We start from the raw sequence: 24,753 nt of genomic DNA on the forward strand, positions 1-24,753 counted from the left end.
CCAAAGTGCCATGTCTACGTGTTTTTTGAACGCTTCCAGGGATGGTGACTCCACCACCTCTCTGGGCAGCCTGTTCCAATGCTTGACTACTCTTTCTGTGAAGAAATTTTTCCTAATATCCAACCTAAACCTCCCCTGACACAGCTTGAGCCCATTTCCTCTCATCCTATCGCTAACTACTTGGGAGAAGAGACCAACACCCACCTCACTACAACCTCCTTTCAGGTAGTTGTAGAGAGCGATAAGGTCTCCCCTCAGCCTCCTCTTCTCCAGGCTAAACAACCCCAGTTCCCTCAGCCGCTCCTCATAAGGCCTGTGCTCCAGACCCTTCACCAGCTTCATTGCCCTTCTCTGAATGCGCTCCAGCACATCAGTGTCTTTCTTGTATTGAGGGGCCCAAAACCGGACACAGTATTCCAGGTGCGGCCTCACCAGTGCTGAGTACAGGGACACAATCACCTCCCTGCTCCTGCTGGCCACACTATTCCTGATACAAGCCAGGATGCTGTTGGCCTTCTTGGCCACCTGGGCACACTGCTGGCTCATGTTCAGTCAGCTGTCGACCAACACCCCCAGGTCCTTTTCAGCCAGGCAGCTTTCCAGCCACTCTTCCCCAAGCCTGTAGCGTTGCCTGGGGTTGTTGTGACCTCAGTGCATGACCTTGCACTTGGCCTTGTTGAACCTCATACAGTTGGCCTCGGCCCATCGATCCAGCCTGTCCAGATGCCCCTGCAGGGCCATCCTACCCTCCAGCAGATCGACACTCCCACCCAGTTTGGTGTCGTCTGCAAACTTACTGAGGGTGCACTCAATCCCCTCATGTAGATCATTGATAAAGATATTAAACAAGGCTGGCCCCAAAACGGAGCCCTGGGGAACACCGCTTGTGAACAGCCGCCAGCTGGATTTAACTCCATTCACCACTACTCTCTGGGCTTGGCCACCCAGCCAGTTTTTTTACCCAGCAAAGAGTACGCCCATCCAAGCCATGAGCTGCCAGCTTCCCAAGGAGAGTGCTATGGGAGACTGTGTCAAAGGCTTTGCTAAAGTCCAGGTAAATGACATCCACAGCCTTTCCTTCATCCACCAGGCGGGTCACCAGGTCATAAAAGGAGATCAGGTTGGTTGTCAAACTAAAAGAGCTAGCTACAAATCTAGACTTCTAAATGCTAGTTATAATCAAATCTTTAATTTCCTGTGTTTTAGAAAATACATTTACAAGAAATAATAGACTAGACATAAACATTTCATATGTGTTTTTAGCCCCAGTAGTAGTTAAGGTATAAATGTCAATTCATTGTGAAATTATGCCTTTTATCACTTTATTGTGTGTATCAGTGTGCAGTCTGTCATTAAAGGGTTTCGAAGTTGTTAGAAGTCTAGTTGCCTTGAAGGTTCTTCAGGGAATTTCAGATGGGAAAATGATGACAGCAGTGGTTTTACCAATGGAGAACTGTTAGCATCCACTGTCAATTTTACTTGACTTCTAAAAATATTTATGATTTCAGTTATCTAGAAATTCTTTACCTTTTAATTTATTTATAAGTGTACAGCTTGGGTAGTTTTGCTTCTTCCACTTTTTGCCAGTAGTGGTACCTGCAGGGAGGGAAAAGCCTCATTGTTTCTTCCAGAACTCTGTAGGGGAGGCATTTGTGGCCCAAGAGATGAGGGGAATAGGAACAGCTGAGATTGCTACAGGGAGTCTTGATAGTCTGGCCTGAGATTTGAAATAATAGCTTCTGTCTTTTAGTAAAGAGGCTGATATATTTAGTAGGAGGGGAAAAAAAAGGCAGATTAACTTTCTGTCATATTAATCTACATCCTTCTCCCCTTGCCAAATACATCAATTGCTTTCATAGGAGAATAGTCACCCTACAATGTTCCCTTGCTTAAATCTTTAAGGGACCACACTGTCTGTCATCAACTTACCAGTATTTTTCTGGGTCTCAAGTTGGTTTTATATAGAGAGTTCTGAATGAAAACTTTAAATATTCTTTGTTGTGTGATGTTTGTAAGCCACTCCATCTTGTGTTCTCAATAAATCTTTATGGCTAGTTGTGTTTTAAGTAATGCATAAGAAAGCCAAAGGTATGTTCTTCTATGCAAGAGGATGTGCTTAGTATGTCTTTGAAAGAAAGCTGATTCCAGGTTAGTATGTGCAATGAAATGGTCTGCAACCCAACCATTGAGTGCTATGATTGAGTAGCTTCTTGTCCTGTAGTAATGGATTATGTCATTATTTGGATGGATGATTTATGGGTTTCACTTAGCTACTGCAGGGTGCAAAAGTGGGATACTTGAGAATTAGAATTGAATAATGGTCCCAGTTTAGGATATTCTCAAAGAGTTGCAAGCAATTAAGTTGGCACAAATTGATAATTTGCTGGTGGATGCAGAGCAGCTGAAGTCCACACATAGAGTTGAGATCTGGCAGTAGTTCTGTGTTCATCTGTGGATGTTTGAGGTCTTGCAGACTGTTGGAAAGTGCAGGACATTAGCTTTGATGCCATTGCCAGATTCTATCTTGAAAATATTGTAATCAACTGAAAGTGCAGGAAGGAATTTAGCCTGCTTAGGCCGAAAGAAATTAATCTCTTGGTAATTTTTTAACTTGCTTTTGTGGAGATGTGAGCAATTCAAAGCCAAAGGAGACAACTCCTCACATCTTGTGTGCCAGGTCCTGGACTTTACTGCTGCGGGAGCTTGTAGCTGCTAAATGCTTATGTGGACATAAGGGGCAACTAGGTTAAGCTCACAAATGAAAAATCCGTGAAGGAGTGTTAAATCCAAAGATCCCAGGTGGTCTGGGTCAGGAATTGCAGATACAGTAACATCCCCCGGCCTACAGCCACCTCCCCTCAGGCAATCTACCATGTGTGCTTGCTCCATGCTTGTTCTCTTGCCTCAGCTGCCACTCACAGTCCTTGCTGGAAACAGTTTGTAAGCTCACTGGACTTGTGGCCTGAGCCCTGTGCATTAAACTCCTGCTATGTGGCCATTTTCAGTTTAGCTGTGTTTTAGAAGTACCTGAGTTGATCTTCAAATCCCTTGTTTCCTTTGGTGCCCTCATGGGGGAGTAGCAAGGCTTAGCTTGCTTGGTGGTACCCCCTGATGAAAGGCATGCACAAGCACCAGGTTTAGCTAACATAAGGTGACTGTTGGCCAGGGAATGTATGCCCTTTTTAGTAAAGTGTGTGTGCTGAAATATAATGGGAGGGAGGAGAAGAAAAACAAAAACAGAAACTTCCATTCCAGTGGGACATGCTTGAGCATCCAGCAGACACGTCTCTAGCTTGATATGAAAGCATTACGTAATATTTGGAATCTGATTAAACAAGAGAACTCTGTGAAATTGTAACAATTAACAAACACTGCATGTGATTTTCAATGTTATATTAGATGTTAGCTAATGTTTAGGTTTGGTTAATAAAATGTGAGAGAGGATTGAAAAACTGATTACAATAACCCCATTGTTGGAGTATTTGCTGTTGTTTTGTGCTCTGTCATTGACCACCTAAGCTGAGAGAAATCTCCTGGCTCCTATTTGTTTTCTTTTCCAGTGATATTGAGATTTCCCGAGCACAGAGTCCAAAAGCTGTTGATGTGCTTGCCAAGGAGATAGGATTGCTTACAGATGAAATTGAGATCTATGGCCAAACGAAAGCCAAAGTACGTTTGTCCCTGCTGGAAAGGTTAAAGGATCAACCAGATGGAAAATATGTTCTCGTTGCTGGGTAAGAATGCACAGTAATGTCATTAATGTCCACTCTTTCCACTGATATTAATATAAACATGCAGCTTACATCTTTAAAATACACTGCACAAGTAAGAACCCTGAATGATTTTGGCTGTAAGTTGCTCTCTTCTGAAAGCGAGCAGTTTTTGAAATTTTTTGAAGGAACACAACTTTTCTTCCCAACTGTTATTACTGAAGTAAAGTATATTTTATAAAAGGTAGTTTTTTCTATGCTTCTTAAATGTTACCTGTTGGTGTGTGGAGGTTTTTTTACTGTTTTATCAGAATTTTAAATGTTTAACTTGAATATTTAAGTCTGTGTGTATTGTGGCTGTTTATAAACAAACTTTAACAAAAGCTACATGATATTAACAATAAATACTTTTTTATTGAAGAACAGATTACAAAGTTAAAAAGGCCATGTTTTTTCTCTGAAGTGTAGACATGTCTCCAGGCAGGCTTATCCTGATCGCTGTTCCCATGATTATAGCGAACGCTATGCTCAGCAGGAATTATTGCGCTTCTCTTCTGAAGAGCTACGGGTTTTTTCTGCATTCAGTGACGCAACATTTTTTTTATTCACCTGGTTTGCTAAGTGGAAACTTCTAATTGTGAACAAACATGTGAAGGTTTTCATTAATATTTAAATGTACTCTTTATATTCTGAATTAATCTATGTGGTTGCTTCCTTGTAAGTAAAACCAATCAGGTTTAAAGTACAGCTTTAGGCTGATCCAGAAGGAGAAGGCTGTTCTTAACTGCCTTGATCTACTGATTCCTCAGCTGGGGTAGTGTTTCACAAACTGTTTGGTTTACTACCTTCCTGTGGGGACAGCCTGGATTTCTGGCACTATCTGAGCTGGACCCATTGTAGGCAGAGAGATCTGATGTTACAAAGCTGAGGCAGGCAAGTTATGAAGCTGTCTTCAAAGCTATGTGATAGAACTGCAGTGTATAAAGATGTTCCTGGAGGACATTGGAGCAGTTGTTTAAGAGAAGGAAATAAAGCTTGGTTTCCTTTGGTGGAGTTTCATTTTGTATTTTGCTGCTTTGGAGAAAAAAAATGCAGATTCAGCATTTGGCTGAGTTCAAAGAAAGTTGCTACCATGTACTTTCAGGCTCATGTTGCCAACTGCATCAGTTGGGCACCATGCTGCAGGCTATGCCACGCCTCTGTAGCAGCAGAGTCTCACAGAAGCAGAGGTTATTTGAAAATGTCTGCAGGTGGAAGATAGCATGATGCAAAGCCCCATTCAGGTGGATTTTAGTTGTGTCAGATTGTATGCACCAGTGCTTACGTTTCTTCACACCACTTTGTCTCCCAGTCTTCTTCAAGGAAGGTATCTCAAGCAATTGTCTGAATGCTGTTTTGTTGGCACAGACAGAAGTGTATATGTATGTGAAGAAATGGGGAAGTTTTGACTAGCAAGATGAAAAGCTGGCAACAAATAGAAAATTGTATCTTAAGTTTATGTAACGTGCACAAAGACTGAACTGCGTTTCACAAACAAATGGCTGGGTTTGGTACCTACACAACTCAATTATGCAATATGTTGCTATTTGTAACTTCTCTGAAGTCACTGCATCTCCTGGAGTGAGTACAAAGCCACATCTGCTGTACGAGGAGTGCCTGGGCAAGGTGGCTACAATAGTGGGAACGTTCTCTTCCGAGAGAGTTCAAAGTTTGACTTTGAAATATTGTACATATAAAATGTAACTTGTGTTTATGTCTTCTCAGCTGTTCTCATTTGCTGAAGTGACTGTAGCAGACAATGATTTTAAGAAAAGTGGGGAACTGTATCTGGTGGGGAAAATGTTCAGTGCAGTGAAAACTGAGTATCACTCAAGTGTGGAAATAATGTGAAATAATATCCTCAGTTGCCACCTTCATCCCCGCCACACCAAAGCAAGGTCAACCAAATCCTGCCATTTGGATTATTATGTTTGTTCAGAATGACCAAAGATATTTAGAAATTCTTTTAGAATGATGCAGTATAGGTCTTCAGAATAAGTTTTCTGTGCTTCAGAGGAAACATTTAAGATACATGCTTACTTCAGGATATTTGGTCTGATGGAAATATTTATTATGTATGATGTGAACTTTTCATATGTGAAGGGAGTGAAAAGTATGTATGGGTGTATTCAACAAGCTGCAAAATGTCCAACCTCCGTTCATGATGCAGCCAGTGACATTTGTGCACAATCAGGTTTAAATGTTTCATGATGTCTACAAATTATAAATATTTGCTGCAAATGCCCTTTAGTTAATTCCTGATGTGCTAGAGCCCAAAATTGTTGTTCTGAATAGCAAAATGCAACCAAGTGTACCTTTTTATCTCTAAGGATAGCTGTATTTATGACTTTTTAAGACGTTGCTACTAACTGGAAAGTCTTTGCTCTTTCTGAATGCACACAAATACACCTAAATGCCTCATCCAATACATCCTTTGTATGCTGAAAAATTGCAGTCTGATTAACAGATCATGTCACCCAAAAATAGAATGAAGGCTTAATTTCTTCATAACTTTTCCACTTTCTTCTGTGTGGAGAGCATTCTTTTAACTTTTTTTCATTATAATTTTTTTGTGTGTGTGTGTGTGACTTGTTATAGGGCTCATGTTAAGAGACCTTGGGATCAGAGCCACAAGTTATCATGGAGTAATTAGCTCTTGGGCATCAACTGCCTGTATACAGGCTTTTAGTGTGCTAAAAAAAAATTACATTGTAGGATATCTTAACTCAAACCGCCTCCTATTCACTGCAAGCTGAGAGCATGCAAATGAATAAAGCTTGTGTATGACCTAGTAGCTAAGTTTAGTGCCCAGGGTAACTTAATCATGCATTCAAGCATGTAGATAGCATATTCGTAAACACAATGTGAAACTACATCTAAAATTTGTTAGACTCTGGGTGTGTTCCAGCATTTTGTTTTTAACTGCTCCAGTGCTGTGGCTTTTACCAATTAATTCTGGAAACTTGTTTACTTCAAAAGTGCAAGCTAAGGAATAATAGAATGTGGAAAAATAACAAAATGTAACGCTGCTTTTAGTAAGACGTGTGTTGCATTTTGAATGCTGGAAAATTTAAAATCAGTAATTTTCACCTAACATTAATGGAGTGTTTTGTGATGAACTACCTTTTCGGTAAAATAAAAACGGAGGGAAATAAATACTAGCTTAATGCTTGTACAAGTTGTATGATGGTAAATATCTTCAGGACAGAATTTTCAGATTTGGAATTGCATTTTACTTCTAATGGGTACATATTGGGTTGTATTTCTGTTCCCTGTATTTCTTGGGGAACAAGGTGCTTAAAAGATAAGAAAAATGGTAGACATTAAAAAAAGGAAAAATATAGGGAAGAATAAGAGGGGAGGATACCACTGTGTTGATGCACTGAAACATCTGACAGTCCAAAGCAAAGTCATGGCTGAGAGTTTGTCATGTACTCATCATGTCATTGCACAGCTCCTGATTGGGATTGTCTTGGATGGGTCTTCATCAGCTTTTGAGAGTTTGTAGTTGTGGATCCCTCAGTCTGTTCCTGGCTTTGTTCGGTCATTTTAGCTTCACAGTGATCACTGTGCTTTCATATCTGGAAGCTCCAGTCCCATTCTGAGGATGCCACTGCAATGTTGTCATAATGTCATCTCGATGAAGTGACAGGAGTGGCAACACTTCTGTGCTCAGAAATAAATTTCTGACAGTTGTAATCTTGGATGGGAGATGTACGTAGGTGAGGCGGCCATTTATGGGAACTCGATTGCCCATGCCCTCCATAGCTAGGCTTCACAGGTTTCCATGTAGATCACAGGAATGGTGAACTCATCAAAATCTTTGAAATTGCCGATACTGATGAGTTGAAGATAGGAAAGTTGAAAGTGGAGAATTGTCACATACCCAGTAAAGTTCTTGCTGGAGTCACAATGGCTGGGGTAGCTGTGAGGAGGTTACAGCTGGTGCAGTGTATCTTCTCCCTGTTTGTTTATTTTCTCTCTGGGAGACCTCATGTAGCTTTCCCACAGAAACAGCTCCACTGTAAGCTAATGTGATGTATAACAAACAAACAAAAAGTCTGCATGTTCTTATCTTTGTTTTGATATACATAGAGAAAGCTTTCCAATGTTATGGAAGACTTTGCCAAGGAGCTGGCGACTGCTTGGTAGGTGGCAAAGTAAGAAGTTTTAAGGAGGAAAATGATTGTGGGGCTTCTGTGTTTAGATTGAAAACATTAAAGAAATTTGAAGACTAATGCAAATGGCTGTAGAAGTCTCTTGAAGTTCATTAAAATTTACTGTATTTTAAAGGAGGTTTTTTTCCTAGATTTGCGTAAGGTCAAAACACAGCACAATTGAGCTAAAGTTAGCCATTGGCAGTTGTAATTTTATACTCATGCGAGCTAGTGACCTAAGTTACAAGAGTTTAGACTCAGTAGTGTAGCCAGCAAAAACATCTCAATGTCCACAAAACAGTTTAAGTGGTTTATTTTATTTATAAAAACCAATCAAAGTAGGCCAGGTACAAGGGGAAGATATTTAAAATAAGCTTTCTAAGGAAATTATTAGAATAGAAGTCTCTCTCTTAATTGGGGGGGGGGGGGGTGTGGGGTGTGGTTTTTTGTTGTTTGGTTGGTTGGTTTTTTTTAAACTAATAATTAAAACTGAGGTTCTGGTAACTATTGAAACTATTAAATAACTGTTTAGCTCTTAAGGTTTATCTTGTAGTCTCCAGGCTGAGAATCAAAGGTGTCCTGCCAGGGCGTCTCATGTAAGATGAGAAGTTGGGGGTAGGTAAGTGAACTGTCCAGAGCAGCCTGACTTCACTGAATACTGTGATTGGCAGAGCCCTCATGTTTTGTTAATTCTGTTAGGTGGAAAGAGGCTGAAAAGTCAGGTTCCTGGTTTTGACTTCTCAAGGGTTTGTGCCTATTCCTACCTGCTGCAGTGGACGAGGTTTCTTGGGATAATGTTAGCCAAGTGCTGTAGACCATTTATGGAAGTCTGACTGCTGGTTTTCTTCATCCATCACAGCTGCCTTTAGACATTTTGAGCCTTTAGATATTCATCTGAGTAATGCTAGTTCCAGGAAAACTAAGGATCACAGGGCTCCTCAGAAGGGAGAGAACAGATTAAAATGAATGAACATACTGAAAGTGCAGGCTGTTAAAGCCAAGTAGATTTGATGAAGTCAAGGTCCTGCAAAGACATGTCCATTTACTGCTGCAAACCATTACGTGTTTGCCTGAGTACACTGGTGAAAATCAGCTTGCTCTAGGTCATTTTTACCCCCACTTTGGTGGAGGCTGATTCTCCCAGAGTGCCACATTCTCAATAGGGATGTGGCTGGTGCAGAGTGTCAATTTACTGGAGGTTCAGCAAAGGCAAGATCTGTTCCTCCCAGCTTGATCAATGAGCAATGGTGTGTTTCTCTTTTTGTTCTCTGGAAAAAGGTCTTTCTCATAGAGAATGCCCACTGCAATTCTGGCTCATTTTACATAGTCATTTAGAATAGGTCAGCTGGGTTGCCAAAGCATTTTAGTAATATGGCACTTGTTTGTGTGTATCTGCTGGGACAAGTAGATACTATTCTTCATGCAACTACCAACATGCCTTCTGGTTATGTATTTGTCAATTCCAGTTTCCTTTCCTTTACTGAATAGTAGTAGGCTGTATCTTTGCTTTTGCTTGTTTTGTAAGAGTTGTGAAGAGTCCCTGTGCGGCTGTGCATGCTAGGTCAGCCTTCTGCCATGTTTTGAGCTGCACTTGAGTAAATAACCTAGCAATGGTGTCTCTGAATTCTCTCAAATGTGAACTTCATGTGTCTGATATTCAGAAATACAGGTAACCACCAACAGAAAGCACTGCAAATACAATTTGTTCTGTTAGCAGCATAGCCATTGTGTGCACTGAGTTTTGTGGGTTTGTGGGAAGTCCTTTACTGGTAACTTCCAGTAAGCTGTTATAGGTGTCTTTTTCATAGCAGAATAGTTTGCTTTTTGGTGGTTTGTTTGTGGTGCTGGTGGTGTTTTTAAAATAACTAGTAACTTAAAGAGTTATTATCTTGTTAAGGCTTTGAGTGAGTGCAGTAATCATAGAATCGTTTAGGTTGGAAAAGACCTTTAAGATCATCCAGTCCAACCGTTAACGTAACACTACCAGGTCTACCACTAAACCAATTAAGGGTAGAGTCATAATTTCATGTCTCCTGGCTTGGTGGCTGGATTGTTCTTTAATGCAAGTAGAAACTAGGAATCATTAAGGTTGGAAAGGATCTCTAAGATCATCAGTCCAACCATCAACTCAACACCACCATGCCCACTAAACCATGTCCCAAAGTGCCATGTCTACCTGTTTTTTGAACATCGCCAGGGGTGGTGACTCCACCACCTCTCTGGGCAGCCTGTTCCAATGCTTGACTACTCTTTCTGTGAAGAAATTTTTCCTCATATCCAATCTAAATCTCCCCTGGTGCAGCTTGAGCCCATTTCCTCTCATCCTATCGCTAACTACTTGGGAGAAGAGACCAACACCCACCTCACTACAACCTCCTTTCAGGTAGTTGTAGAGAGCAATAAGGTCTCCCCTCAGCCTCCTCTTCTCTAGGCTAAACAACCCCAATTCCCTCAGCCACTCCTCATAAGGCCTGTGCTCCAGACCCTTCACCAGCTTCATTGCCCTTCTCTGAATGCGCTCCAGCACATCAGTGTCTTTCTTGTATTGAGGGGCCCAAAACTGGACATAGTATTCCAGGTGCGGCCTCACCAGTGCTGAGCACAAGGGCACAACCATTTCCCTGCTCCTGCTGGCCACACTATTCCTGATACAAGCCAGGATGCTGTTGGCCTTCTTGGCCACCTGGGCACACTGCTGGCTCATGTTCAGTCAGCTGTCGACCAACACCCCCAGGTCCTTTTCAGCCAGGCAGCTTTCCAGCCACTCTTCCCCCAAGCCTGTAGCGCTGCATGGGGTTGTTGTGACCCAAGTGCAGGACCCGGCACTTGGCATTGTTAAAGCTCATCCAGTTGGGCTCAGCCCCTCAATCCAGCCTGTCCAGATCCCTCTGCAGGGCCATCCTACCCTGAAACAGATTGACACTCCCACCCAATTTGGTGTCATCTGCAAACTTACTGAGGGTGCACTCAATCCCCTCATCCAGATCATTGATAAAGATATTAAACAAGGCTGGCCCCAAAATGGAGCCCTGGGGAACACCGCTTGTGACCGGTCACCAACTGGATTTAACTATTCACCACTACTCTCTGGGCTCAGCCACCCAATGGCTCAAGATTGAGCCACTTAATGGTCCAAGATTGCTCATATATTCTTTAAATCTGGCTTTAATATACAGGAATAAGGATCAAGTAAGTGAGATTAGGGCAATAGACAAAGATGAGTGAGACAGTACAAAAACAAGGAGCAAGGACAAATGATGCTAATAATGATTCAAATGGGGTTTGGGCAACTAGTGTTAGAACAGTAGTCAGGAGGGTGAAATGGCTGGTAAAAGTAAGTTAACCTGGCTGTGTTGCTCTGAGAGAAGCATCTTTGTGCAAAAGTAAGGATCCTGGGACAAAATGGAGATGGCAGAAATAGTGGTGGGAAAACCAGAAGCTATCATTGTAGCAACAGTAAAACCAGGAAGGCTTGCTGTCATGGCAATGTAGAGATTAAAAAGCACCCATTCTTCTAGGAGCTGCGAACATGAAAGTGCAAGAAATGAAGTAGCCGGGTTAGCTCAGTTGGTTAGAGCATGGTGCTAATAATGCCAAGTTCACAGGTTCAATCCCTGCTTACTGCAGGGGGGGTTGGGCTCGATGGTCTCTCAAGGTCCCTTCCAACCCAAAGCATTCTATGATTCTATGATAAGTAGCATTCTGTGCTCCTGTGGTAGATCAGATGGAAATAAGAAGGCATAGTATGGATAAAAAGACAACAAACCACTTTTGAGTGTAGATAAAATGGCTCTTGAGAGTAGATAAAATGGATTCTTCTCAGGGTATGCTCTAAATCTCCCACCTTTTGTTGGGTCTACATAGATATTTTGCTAAAAACCTGTGAATTCACTTTTAAGACAATGGAGTGTGGTTCTAGGAAGGTGGGATGACAAAACAGTCTGGATAGTAAGTTACTGACGATGCTTTAGAATCTGATGGTTGGCAAACATGATGTTATGAATGTGGGAAAAAATTACTGAAAACAAATGCCCAAATTAAGTAACCCATGTGCTACATGGTCATGTAAGAGTAGTTCAGAGCTATCAGTCGACAAAACACTATTTCTGAAGAGTCTCAGTTCAAGGAATCTCTTGTAGGTGTACTAAACCCCATTGATTTCACTGGAACTTCAGTTAAAACATTACTTTTCTGAATAGAAAAATTCTTTCCTAGAACAGTATAGATGATGTTAATTTGGCTTACCTCCTATTGCCCAAATTTTTCCAGACATATCTAACAAAGGCTTCTTTTTTTAACAAAAAGCCCAGGACCTGATGATGATATAAAAGATAGATTTGTGACAACTTAATGTTTTTCATGTGCTTACATTTTGTTGGACAAAGAAGGGCTTTTGTCAGTCTGTGAGCTAACTGAGCTAAGCTGAATCTTGAAGGCAAGGAGGCAACACAGATGTCTCCTTGCATTTGACAATTTTACTGATGTTTTTATGCCATTTGAATTGTGATCTGAGGATAGCAATATCTTGGAAAAATTACTAGTTGGGAAAGGAAGTGTTTCTAATTAGAGCTAGATGTTTTAGCTCAAGTTTTGAAGAGGTCATAGGATAAGGGTTCCTCTGACTAGGATGTATGTGCATGTTTGTATTTCCTTCGGAATGAACAGTAGTTCTTAATGTCAACTTCACTAGGGTACTTACTTCTCTGCAGGTAATGAAGGCAGCAAAGGTATGAATGGTTACACTTTGCCAAAAAGTAGGACTTGTGTGAGAGTGGTGTGAGTGGAAGAAGGACTGGAGCTTTCTTCTTTTGCCAGTCAGAGGGAGAAATGCTGTGCCTCAAATGAATCCTTTGAATGCATTTTGGAGACATGAGATGTGTTCATATTTTAAGGAAGAAAAAAAAAAAAAGAAAAAGGAAAAAAACCCCAACACTCACCCACGTTTAACATGGATCATAAAGAAATGTGCTGACCTTGAAAGTAGGGAGGACGTTGCTTAAACTAAGGTCTGTCTCATTCACAGAAGGCTGATGAAGTTTTCTACTTGCAAAATCAGCTGTCATTGTCCCTTCATTAAAGGGAAAAGAATAGAGTCTTTGAGTGGAGGTTAGAGTCTCTGATTCCAGATTGGATGTCTTTCTAAAATTCTGTCCTCATTCAATCATGGCCTAGATGTGGGAGTTGTAACATGAGGGTTTTGAGCTTTTGTATGGGAAGTCGGACTGTGATTGTAATTGTCCCTCATCACCCTTAAATCTGCAAAAATATCATGAAACGTAAGTGTTTAAAAAAAAAAAATCACATTCAGTTGAATATATTGACTTTTGTGTCCTGTTTTATTTAAAAAGCAGTTGATCTGTCATTGTTGAGGGTTATAATGACATGGAAGCTGGAGAGGGATAGTTGAGCTCTACAAAAAAAGTGTTGGTTATTTAATTTAAAATACTCTATTATTTCATTCAAAGTTTGAGCAGTGGGAATAAAACATCTCATGCATTACTACAGAAAAGTATTAATACATGCTCAGAGTATCTTGATGGATGGTTTGTTAATGAAACTGGTGAGACTTTTGTGCTGTAATAAAATGTCTAAATTCAACATATTCTTTTTAGAACTTTTGCCAAAATAATCTTCTCTTTTTCTGCTATCATAGTAAATTGCTTAAATAGAAGACACATGTGTATTAGCATTCCAGCCTGAGCTAGGGGCTAACATTGTGGCAGTATTTTTGTGGAGATAAAGTAATCCTATTGAAATTTGCTGTACAAATATTCTTCATTGAAATCAAAAGCTGTAAGTTCTGATATCCTTAGCCAGGCTGACATCAGCAAAGAATTTGATTAATCTTTTTTCTTGTTTTGCTAGAATAACCCCTACACCCCTAGGAGAGGGGAAAAGCACAGTCACAATTGGTCTCGTTCAGGCACTTACTGCACACCTTAACATTAATTCCTTTGCTTGTCTGAGACAACCTTCCCAGGGACCTACTTTTGGAGTTAAAGGTACGTAATATTTGCAGACTCTATGACCCCTTTCAGATTAAAAGGAAATACTGCTATTTTTTTGGCCTTTTTTTTGTTTTTAATTCCTTAGTTTCTTCACTAACTCAGTGGATTGTCTGAGTGGTAGCATATTGGATTTTTTGATAAGTATATAACTAATAGATAAAGGTTTCTTGCACACATCTTCCCATGCAAGGTTCATATCTATGTTCGTGTACTTAACATGTATGGATAATGCAGATAAAGCCCAGACATGGGGCTGAGTTAGCCAGGAGGAGTTTTGTGTGAGTACACAGCCTTCCAGCCACTCCTCTGCTTGGAGACTCTCTAAAGATGTCTCTGAATGTTACTGTTTAATTCTTTTTTGAGAAGGAGTCTGAAATCCACTTGTATTGATTTGAAATATCCAAGCTAAGGAAGTTGGCAGTTATGTGTACAGTTCAGCTGTGTCTGCATCATACATTTGGCTAGGTCTGAATCTCTTCTTTCTGTTCTTCTGAGTTGTCCCCCCTAAGTGTGGGCTGCTGCCTTTTTGCCTAGAAACCCTTTAAGAGCCTGAGGGCCAGGTAAGAGCCAGCCAGAGTTCAAGCCTGTCTTCAATGCTGATAGGAAGTAATGCAATCTTTTTTTCTTTGCCATTTCTCAGCTGAGATTGGTGCCTAACTGGGCAAGCACTTCCCATCTGCTCTACTTTGTTTTGCTGAAGTTTAAGTTAACAAGTTTGATTTCAGCTGGAAGGCTCCTGGTGCTTGGTGCTTCTCAGCCAAGACTGGTGCATGTGAGTGCTTTAATCCCTCCACTCAACTTGTGCATAGGCTACAGCAAACTCCTTTGCTTGTACCCTGAGAGGCAGTGCGGAAGGAACGCTCAGGCAAGGGTGTGAAGGTTTCATTCAGAAGCAGTGCTTGCTTGTGACTGCTGTGTCTTTCCACCCAACAGCTGCATGTGCATGACTGTGTCCTAAATCTGGGCAGGAGCCAGAGGGTAACCCTTATCTAGCCAAAGTCTGGGCCAGCCATCATGTGTAGGGTTTCATTTCAGATCAAGAATTCCCTTTTTACTGCCTGCTGAAAAAAGCCAGCAAGGTTTAAGGAAATCCTGTTTATTTGGGTGCATCATGGATCCCCTAATAGAAATCAAAATGCTGAGAAATGTGTCATCAACACTGTGTGTTTCACTTTGTATGTTGAAGGGTGGTTGTTTTTTTTCCAAAACCGGTGCGAATCTGATGTGACCATGTGCTTTTCTGTGCAGGTGGAGCAGCCGGTGGTGGATACGCTCAAGTGATTCCCATGGAGGAGGTGAGAAAGTGGGGGAGGCAGCAAGTCCCTGTCCCTCTGAGAGGGGTGGGCAGGCCAAGGTGGCTGATGCAGCACTACTTCGGTGGCAGTGATGTGCCTGGAGAAATGGGGTGGTCCTTGCCGTCTCCACATGGTCCTTGCCATCTCCGTGTGCCTGCTGTGTGATGTGGAGGGGCCGTGGAGTGGAGGTGCAAAAATGTTGCACTTACACTGTACATGTTTGTAACATCTCGGCTATTCCGCACATGCTTCCTAAGAAAGTCCACTGTCCACACATAACATACAAGACAAAGAGCTGGCTACTCCTAATTTTTTCCTTTTATATCCATATCTATTGCAAAACAGAATGAGAAAGCATTACTTTTCTGATGGAGTAGAAAAAGGCAGGGAGGCCGAGGGCTGGTGGGTTGAGGAAATTTCTTTTTCAAATTTAGATTTAGTATTCCTTTTTGGTGGAAGTTACTGAGTGTGGAAAAATAAACTTGCTTTTAGCCAGGCTGACCCTCCTGCGGTAGCGTGAGACATGCCCAGAATGCTGCAGAGGAGGCAATACCACAACTTTTGCTAGATAGGTAAAAGGAAGATGATTTGGCTCAACAACAGTGATACAACAGAGAAGTCTCCTGTGAAAAATTGTTTTTCACAGGTGCAGGCTGTTGGGGAGCTGTAGGGGCTGGGGCTCCCCATGGGGGTGGCCGGGCAGGGCCTGGCAGCCAGTGCCTGTCCCACCCCCAGCCAGGAGGCAGCCGGGGGCACGGGGGCAGCCCCAGCCCGGGCATTGGGCACCTCCCTGGGGCCGGGCGATGGCCGGGCCCTGGGCCCATGGGCAGACCCGCCTCGGCGGGGCCCGTGGCCGAGCAGGGCTGTGGGGAGCTGGAGACCGGCCCTGCTGCGGCGTTGCTGGGCTGACCTGGGGTCCTGGGCCATGGGGGAGCCCCGGGGGGGCGGGCAGGGACAGTCAGGGCCGGTGGTGCCCGCAGGGCCCTGGCACTGCCAAAGTGAAAGAATTGTTTTCTTACCTCTAAATTAATGTGCAGCTCTCCTCTACCCACAAGTAAATGGATTTCTGTTGAAGATGGCGTCATCCTTAGCCCTCTTTGAGGGTTTGTGAAAATTGCGTGCCGGCTTTGGAAGGAACCAGCCGGGTGCATGCTTTCAAAATCCTCTCACTGTGAAAACAGTGATACTCTGACTGAAGTGTCCACCCTTGCCTGGCACAGCAGTCACAGTGTAAATCGACGTGATCCACGCATTCGTGGACAGGCTGAAATGTAGACCGCGTGTAGTGTTTCTTGTTGGCTGGCTGCTGCCATCCGAGCGGGGTGCCTGCCTTAGCCTCCCTCCCTCCCTTGTCGTCAGCAGGCTGAGCCCTGCACCCAGGGGCTTCAGCACGCTGTTAGTTGACAGCAGAGTTTTGTGTTGGCTTCCAGAGCTTAAAACACAAGCAGATTCTCTGGGCAATGGGACACGTTAAGGATAGTATGGCTAAGCTTACACATATATTCGCAGCACTTGTTTGGCTTCACCCCAAAAGAGTCTAATTGAGAGCTCAACAAAACCACTCCACGGCCCGCACTGGTGAGATAGCACCTTGAAAGTGCACAGCTGGTCCAAACAGAGCCCCAGCGTAGCACTTAAGTTAGAGTTTTGATCCCCTGTTGCACATGAGTGTGAGCACAGTCAGGGACTGGTGCCTCTTGCTGTCAGTGCCCCTCTGCAGTCAGTGCTGCAGTGCAATTAAAACTGACCTCCCACCTCCTTCTGTCAGAGATAGGTAAAAAATATAGTACCTACGTAACACAAGTCCTAATCTGATCTAAACTGCTGATTTCAGATTTTTCCACAAAACTTTGTTGAGCAACCTTTGTATCAGCAAAGGTCATGCCTGATCAGCTATGGGCTGTTCTCCTGTGGCTAGCAGAAAGCTGGCATACACCCTCAAAGCCGGCATGCATGGTGTGCTCCGGCGGATTCGGCAGAAATCTGCACCTCTGGTCCGGTTCAAACAGTAAATACTGACAGTAAACTGATGTAATATTAACGATGTGGAACCATAGCCCTGGGCTTTTCATTCTTGGATCATTGAGCAAAGAATAAAGATGCTGTGCTTTGTATGGCTAAACTAAGGGTAGTTTACTACCTACTCAGGTGGAAACAAGTCCTTTGTATAGCTTGGTGTATTTTCAGCCTGATAATATTTCACCTGCACTGATAGGTGACTAATCTGTGCTGCAGCCTCAGGGAGATGGCAGCGATTGTTTCTGCTAATGTGTCTGAGATTAATAAATTGACTTAAATGGTTTCTTATACAAAGATTGTGTGGCTGTCACCTTCTAGTTCAATCTTCATTTGACTGGAGATATTCATGCTATAACTGCTGCGAATAACTTGCTGGCTGCTGCTATTGATGCTAGGATCTTGCATGAGAACACTCAGTCTGATAAGGTGAGAATTATTTTCTAATATCCACATAGCATTTTTTCTTGACAGTTTTTCAATAAACTACATTTCAAAGCAAAATAAGTTGGTTATCTTTTTATATTTTCACCGTGTGAACAGAAACTATTGCCGAAGCCATTCTGTGTTCTGCTGGGAAATTATGGTTATAGAATATATTTTTTATGGCAAATAGCTATCATAAGATAGTCTTCAAAATAATGATCTTATGCCCAGAACCTTGTCAACTATTTCAGACTGTTCTAAATAGTCTAATAAAATGTTTTCTCTATATATAAATCTTATTATTTTTAATAATTTGTATACTCCTTTTAAAGTTAAAAATTACACTTCTGATGTATAGTTGGGTGTGATATACCTTAAGAAGAAGGGGTTGTGGGGAGAATAAACTGCATCCTATTCCCTCCACTAAATCTGTTGTGACCTTAACACAAATGCTAACTTGAGTCTTTAAAGGGAGAAAGTGAAGGAAGGAGCCTCCTTTTTTTGGCTACAGTGTTAAAAATGAGCAGGGTTGTCATATCGCCTTCACTTGATATGACACGAATGTGCATTTAAGCCAGTTTGCAAATGATAGTTATAGTTTGAATATTGGACCTTGGTTAAAGTTTTAAAGGGTTCCCAATTTTAAAAATAATACATATTTTTTTGGTGAAACAGATACACAGTCATTTTGGTAACTGGATTTAGAGCGTTGAATCATAGGCATTGCTCAAAAACCTACCACCTTTTCAGAACTGTTTTTGAAATGGCTAACCGGAAGTCCACAACTTACATGGTTGGGAAATTCTTAGTGAAATTAGTCTAAATAAAAAAAAGCATTTGCTTTTTATTTAAATAGTTCCTAGTTGTAACTGTTCTTTGTTTTATTAACATCTTGTGTGTTTTTTCTAGGCTTTGTATAATAGACTGGTTCCAGTAGTTAATGGTGTGAGAGGATTTTCTGCTATTCAGCTTGCCCGTCTGAGAGTAAGTTGTTAATGTACTCTCTCCTCAATTATAGTATCTCTTCATAAAAGCCACTCTCTTATGCAACTTGTTTAAAATTATTTGATGTATGGGACCAAGTTTGTATAACCCTCCCTCACGAATTTATCAAGTCTGGACTTTTTTCTCAAAGCATCCTCCTTTAAGTAATAGGATCTGAGTCTGATAATATTTTCATAACCAACATTTTTGCTGTTCTTTTCTCCTGAAATAAACCAATAATGTTTTTAAATGCTGTGTCTTTCCTGATGAAATATTAAATTTAGAGTTTTTAAAATACTTTTCCTATTATGGTAAAGTCACATTTGAAAGCTCACATTCTTTGGTTTTGCAATATTTTCTGGTTTTGAAAGTTTATTATAACATATACTTCTGGGTTTTCTTGATGTCAATTTGACAGTGTCCTTTGAGGGGCTGAAGTACATTTGTGTGCATAGTGTATTTTTGCATCCCATCTCGCTTCCAGAAGAGCTTCCTGTGCAATTCATGTATGAATAACGTATCTGGATATGAGGCTGCCATTCTGGTAAATAATGAGAGCGCAACACAGTCCACTAGCATAGGGGAAGGAGAATCTGAACCTTAAGGACAGCTTTGGTCTTCCGCTTCCAGTTCCCTGTTTGTTGTTGGCTTTTGAGCCCTGACCGGTATTGTTTCAGAGTCACCGGATAGCAATGGACAGCTGCCAAGTGCGCACTTGGAATTGGGGGGTGGAAAGGAGGATAGAGGTAATATCAGCTTCTGTTTTGGAAAAAAAAAAAAGTTTCTCATAACATTTTAAGCTTTTGTGCTGCTTGGTTGAAAGACAGTAAACTAAAATGTGATGATACCTACTTGTCTCTGTGGCAGAGTAGATCTCACAGCATTTTATGTCAGAATGTTGGAGTATTTTTTGTTTTGTCCTTGTTTACGCTGTGTGTAGGGTAGGGGAGGACAGGGAGTTGTTTGGTTATTCATGACATACTAAACTGTCTCTGCAGCTGAGATGGATTTCTGTCTCTTCACATGAGCTGCAACTGAGTAAAAAAAGTTTGGCTTTATAACATTCAAATACATGCATCATAATTTCCAATATAACTTGAGTTATTTTGCTGGTATAATGATTCCTTATAACTAAAAAAGAAAAAATCAAATGTAAAAAGATACCTTTATGGGATGGGGTTACGTTGGGTTTTTGTTTTTTTTTTTCAAAAGAGGATTATTAAGATTAAAACTCCTCCCTTACATGTATGTTTTGGACTTGTAATTATAGAAAGTCCCATGCAAATTTTTTTTTCCAAACTCCTTGTCTAACCTCAGGAGCTACCTTCCTCATTCCCCTGCTCCTCAGCTTTTTTCTCTTTTCTAATTATTAGTTCAAGACCTCCTTACCTTACCTCCTCTCTTTAACTACTTCTGTCCCAGACTTTTCTTTGGTTCTTCTTAATGTCAGTTCTGTGTCTTACTCCCTGCCATCTGCATCCAGATCAGTCAGCTTTTTTCTCGCTGCTTAGATCCAGTATAGATGCCTTTGAGACCCTGGGAGAGATAGGTTGCTTCCTTTGCAGTCCCAGTGCCCAGTCTTCCTTGCAGCAGTTGAAAGTTATAAAAATGACCAAAAATGTTGCTGTCAACCCTCTGTGGCAAAATGCTCTGGAAAAATGTATCTGGGCAAATGCCCAATATGCCAAGCAGGAGGGATGAGCACTGAACTCTGACTGCCATGCCTCAGTAGAGATGCTAGGATATTGCTCCTTTCTTGATCTGCCTATTTTCATAGAATTTGTAAGAAACTATCTCCTAACTATGTCAAATTGGATTAAAATTGGCCAACAGATTAGGAAAATAATGGATGCAGGACTGGCAGTTGAGGACATAAGCCTTTCTTCATTAAAAGTGGGGTGAAAAATCTTAGGGTACCAAATGTCAAAACCTGAAAGCTGTTCTCAACAGCTTTTGCCCTTCTCAGTGCAGTAGGAAATGCCCCAGTGCCTGCATCTGGATCTGAAAACATCCCTCCCAGTCCGAGAGACCAATCCTCAAAAAGGAGAGTAGTGAAAACAGTTTTAATATTCTCAAAAGGATGTCCCCAACTTTCTAGAAATAACTGTTGGTTTAAATAGGGAAGTAACTGTAGTAGCTCTTTGCAACTGAGTATTTTTAGACTTTTAGATTTGCTTTATTTTTAGTCCTAAAGTATAAGCATGTTGGTTAATTCACTGAGGAATGCTTTCTAATGCCATAGAAAATTAAGATTATTTTTATTCTAAGACAGCAGTTCTTAAACACAGTTTTCTGATCCATCTTTATGTAGATTCACCTAAAAAAACATTTGGTGTTGCTGCAATAGTGAATCTATAAAAGCCAGGAGGTATTGGCTTGTTCATTATAAGTGAGTTTATGGATGATGGGCTCTTAAAGCAGAAGTTTTTATTTCATTCAAAGGTGATTCACACAAGATGATGCATGGGTCTTTCAAAGACTTCCACAAACTAGAGCAAGCATTTAATTATCTTTTTATTAGTAACTGACAATGTAGAATTTTCTCTTTGGTTTATATTAAGAGTTTCTTCTGTGTAAGAAGGAGATTGTTAATTTAATGGCCTATGAGTATTTCTCCCTTTTTTTTGTTTAATTTCTCTATCTACATTTGCCCGTGGCTTAGTTACAGGTGGTTTCCTATGTGCTTTTTTTTTTTTTTAAATAGTTTTGGTCCTGACATACTTCTTTCCAAAATGCTTGCTGAAAGTGGGGGTGATAAGCCAGAGCAGCTATACCTTTTGAAGCAAAAAAGCCACTTCATTGCATTTCTTTAACTTGTTTTTGCGTAGAGGCTGGGAATAAACAAGACTGATCCTGAGACTTTAACAGAAGAGGAGATCAGCAAATTTGCACGCCTTGATATTGACCCATCTACCATAACATGGCAAAGAGGTACGTAGTCAAAAAGCCTCATTTCAGCTTGGATGTAATTATAACCTCTTTCCTAATTTGCTTAATTTTGCCTGAATCAGAGCTGTTTCTGCTCTCTGACTATAAGAACAACACAACAACCCATTTGCAAGTGGGAAATGTGGGTGTATAATGAATTTGGGTGTAGTATGTTGCTCTAAACTTGGTCAAATACCTGTGGTAACTCAAGAGATTTTGCTAATATTCTGAAAGATAGGTTGCTCTGACAGTTTAAGTACATCCCTTGTCTCTCTCACATTAGATAATACATCTTAAAACATATGCAAGTAGCTTTTCTGTGCATTTTACAAATCTTATCCATTCTTTTCTTGACTGTGTCTATTAATATGTTAGATTACTGATACTTACTCTACTTGATTTTGGTCCCTCATCCTCCCCAGCTCAGTAGTCTGGGTAGCTCAGAGGCTAAACAGGCCTCAGAGATTATGAGTTTTTCCTGTTTTTAAAGTGTCTTGAGTTGTTTGCTTTGTTAGGAAGAAGAAGTGAAAGATGTTGTACGGTTTCAACTGTGTATGCCAAGCAAACCAATATCCACTCTCACACCCTTAGACAACTCCCTTCTGCATTTTGCAATTCTAGTGCTGGGTTAAATTTCAGTGTTTACCTCAACTTCTGTATCTCTCTTTTTCTTTTTTAAGCAAGTAAACTCTGCATAGTTTTGAGCTAATCCCTTTGGATTTTATTTTCTTCCTAAATTCTCAAACATCAAAGTTATTATTTCAAAATCGTTGTTAAACAGAATGTACTGTGATGCTCAGAGGAATAATCTATTGAATCTATTGAGAAGTGAGGAGTCTTGGCCATGCTTTACTGTGCCCTTTGTGTGCATGTCATCTCAGACTTGGGATATTTCTCTCAAGATAATACTGGGGGATGTGGCATAAGATGTTTTTTATTAGTCACACAGTGTGTCTGGACGAGACCTGTATTAGGATGAAGGACTAATATAAATATTTAGTGTAGTACGACTCATCGTTTTTATCAGCATGGGTTTGGGAGGAGGCAACATTACTCAACAGCTGTTAACCTCAAGTGAGTTATTTAATTAATCTCAAACAATGTTAGTGAAACTTCTATTCCACACAACTCTATAAGATGTTAATCTCAAACATTTCAGAAAAAATTTGGTTTTAGGAATGTTTTAGATAACTTGGAAAATATTTTATTTGGGACTGTTTCTGCAATCTGTATGTCTGTGAAGCTTGTTACGTACCAGGGAATTTGTAGGGCAGAAGAGAAAGCTATCAGATTGTCTGAAAATTAATTTTAGTCAGGACCTGTTTCCTTAGAAATGTCACAAACTTAAAGTTCATTGTCATCTTATACTAATTTGAACAGGTACAACATACTCAAAAGAAGGAAAGCTTCCCCCTACTTACCCTTCCCCTGGTATTCAGATCCTGTTTATATCTTTAGAGGATAAGGAAGTAGATTCATTAAACCTAACACTTGGTTGAACCTAAACTTTCCTGAAACATTTACTTTGGGTAAGGAAGAGGGAAAATTTGCAGAAAGAAAAATTGCTTTTGTGGCAAAACCAATTATTTCTTATTTTGTTACTTCCGAGTGCAGCTGTTGGAATCTTCCTGGAGAATGAATTCTGACCATGGTGAGAAAGCCAGTGTATCCCGGTGACCAGAAAGAGTAGCAGGGGTAGTTAAAATTTCATGGTAAGGGTGTTCGGGTTACATTATTTCACTAGGAAGGGCCAGATAAAAAGCAGCCCACTGGCTGTCCAAGCTGGTGGGAAGGCTAGTTCCTGTTCTCAGCAGCGCCTGGGTAGGCAGGAAAGACGTTTCGGTCTCCTTAAGGCTACTTGTAAGACTGAGCTTCCTAGGAGGAGAAGGGGTAAGTTTGTGCTTGAGAGATCAGCTTGCCATATGGCTTCATGGTGGCATATGGTACCACAGCTTGGTATGAGGCTACTGCTTCCATGTACCAGGCTCTGTTTTGCAATTTCTGCCAGTACTGTAGTATTTTAGAGTATGACTGCATATAAATAGAAACCAAAATGAGCTAACCAAATCTGTGTGTGTTGCACCGTACCTTAAATGGAATTCCTGAAGAAATTACGGGCCTAAATACCATGTAGTGGGAAGCAGGCACGTATGGTATTTACAACAGCCCCATGAGAAATGCCCAAGAAGGGGAAGTGGCTTAAACCTTGCTTTTCTCCCAGCTCACTCACAACCCTGAATTGGAGTTGTGTAGGATTGAGATTCAAAGTCCCTCTTGTTCTTTGTTAATTACATTGTCCTTTTCTGTACAGACAAATTTTTTAATCTCCAAAAGCAGCAGAAAAAATGGGAGGAGGTGATTTCACTGACCTTCAGTACAGACAACTTCTCCAGAGGTTCCTTGTTTCTCTGCTTCTAAGTGAACAGGGCTCAAATCTACATCTACCATGAGATTGACCTGATTTCCAAGCTACAGGCTGAACAGATCAAGAGTACCTTCCACCCTTTCTTTTAGGGTTGGTGCAAATTGAAACATTTGTAGTGCTAAAGAGCCCGTAAGAAAGAGGGAGCCTATTTTTGCATTCTTGTAGGCATTGCCATTCCTGGGAAAGAGAGGTCTTGGAGTTTGGTCTCGTTTTGTAACAAACAGAAACATCCTCCTAATGCTTCTTTCTGAGAAACATCCTGATCAGTTCTCAGCAGATGAGAGAGCTCTTCGATTATTCTCAGTCCTTCCTTTTAGTTCCTACAAAGGCACATTTGAAGTTAAATGTTGTCAGTGCAGAATTGGAGAACTTGGCTTGCGATGATTGTTAGTGAAGTTAGCAATTCCACAGGATGGTTTGGACATGCCCTTGCAATACCAAAAGTGTTTCCAGGTTAGAAATACAATTGTCTGAAATTGAATTTGTGTTAAATAGCAGATGGTTGATCTTGGCAGTTGAAAAAAACCCTTCCTTTGAATGCTGTGCAGCTGAATGTGGAGTTAGTTACTGTGATATGCAAGAAAGTGACTTGTCTGGAAGAACCAATCTGACAACATAATCATCCTTTAAAAGAGAAACAGACCAAGTTTAACCTACATCATGCAGTCTTAAAATCAATTCTTAACAATTCAGTGAGGAAGCAAATGATTTGAAGTAGGTCTGAGGTGCATTGTACCTAAGACAGATTTTTCTTATGTAAGTAAA

At 41.0% G+C, this 24,753-nt stretch overlaps 1 protein-coding gene across 2 annotated transcripts in view; it reads left to right on the forward strand.

Moving 5' to 3' along the window:
- The window catches only part of MTHFD1L (methylenetetrahydrofolate dehydrogenase (NADP+ dependent) 1 like), a 161,423-nt gene that overhangs the window by 26,526 nt on the left and 110,144 nt on the right, over positions 1–24,753 (forward strand). Inside the window, exons 11-16 of one of the 2 annotated variants that reach the window (XM_075706905.1) lie at positions 3,561–3,734; positions 13,772–13,908; positions 15,163–15,209; positions 17,547–17,654; positions 18,561–18,635; positions 21,464–21,566. In XM_075706905.1, the coding sequence (XP_075563020.1) occupies positions 3,561–3,734; positions 13,772–13,908; positions 15,163–15,209; positions 17,547–17,654; positions 18,561–18,635; positions 21,464–21,566 (644 nt within the window). Of the gene's footprint in view, positions 1–3,560; positions 3,735–13,771; positions 13,909–14,627; positions 14,687–15,162; positions 15,210–17,546; positions 17,655–18,560; positions 18,636–21,463; positions 21,567–24,753 lie in introns of those variants that run through there. The other variant, XM_075706906.1, reaches the window with a different exon arrangement.

Source organism: Pelecanus crispus, chromosome 3 (assembly GCF_030463565.1).
Source record: "Pelecanus crispus isolate bPelCri1 chromosome 3, bPelCri1.pri, whole genome shotgun sequence".
Taxonomy (NCBI): domain Eukaryota; kingdom Metazoa; phylum Chordata; class Aves; order Pelecaniformes; family Pelecanidae; genus Pelecanus; species Pelecanus crispus.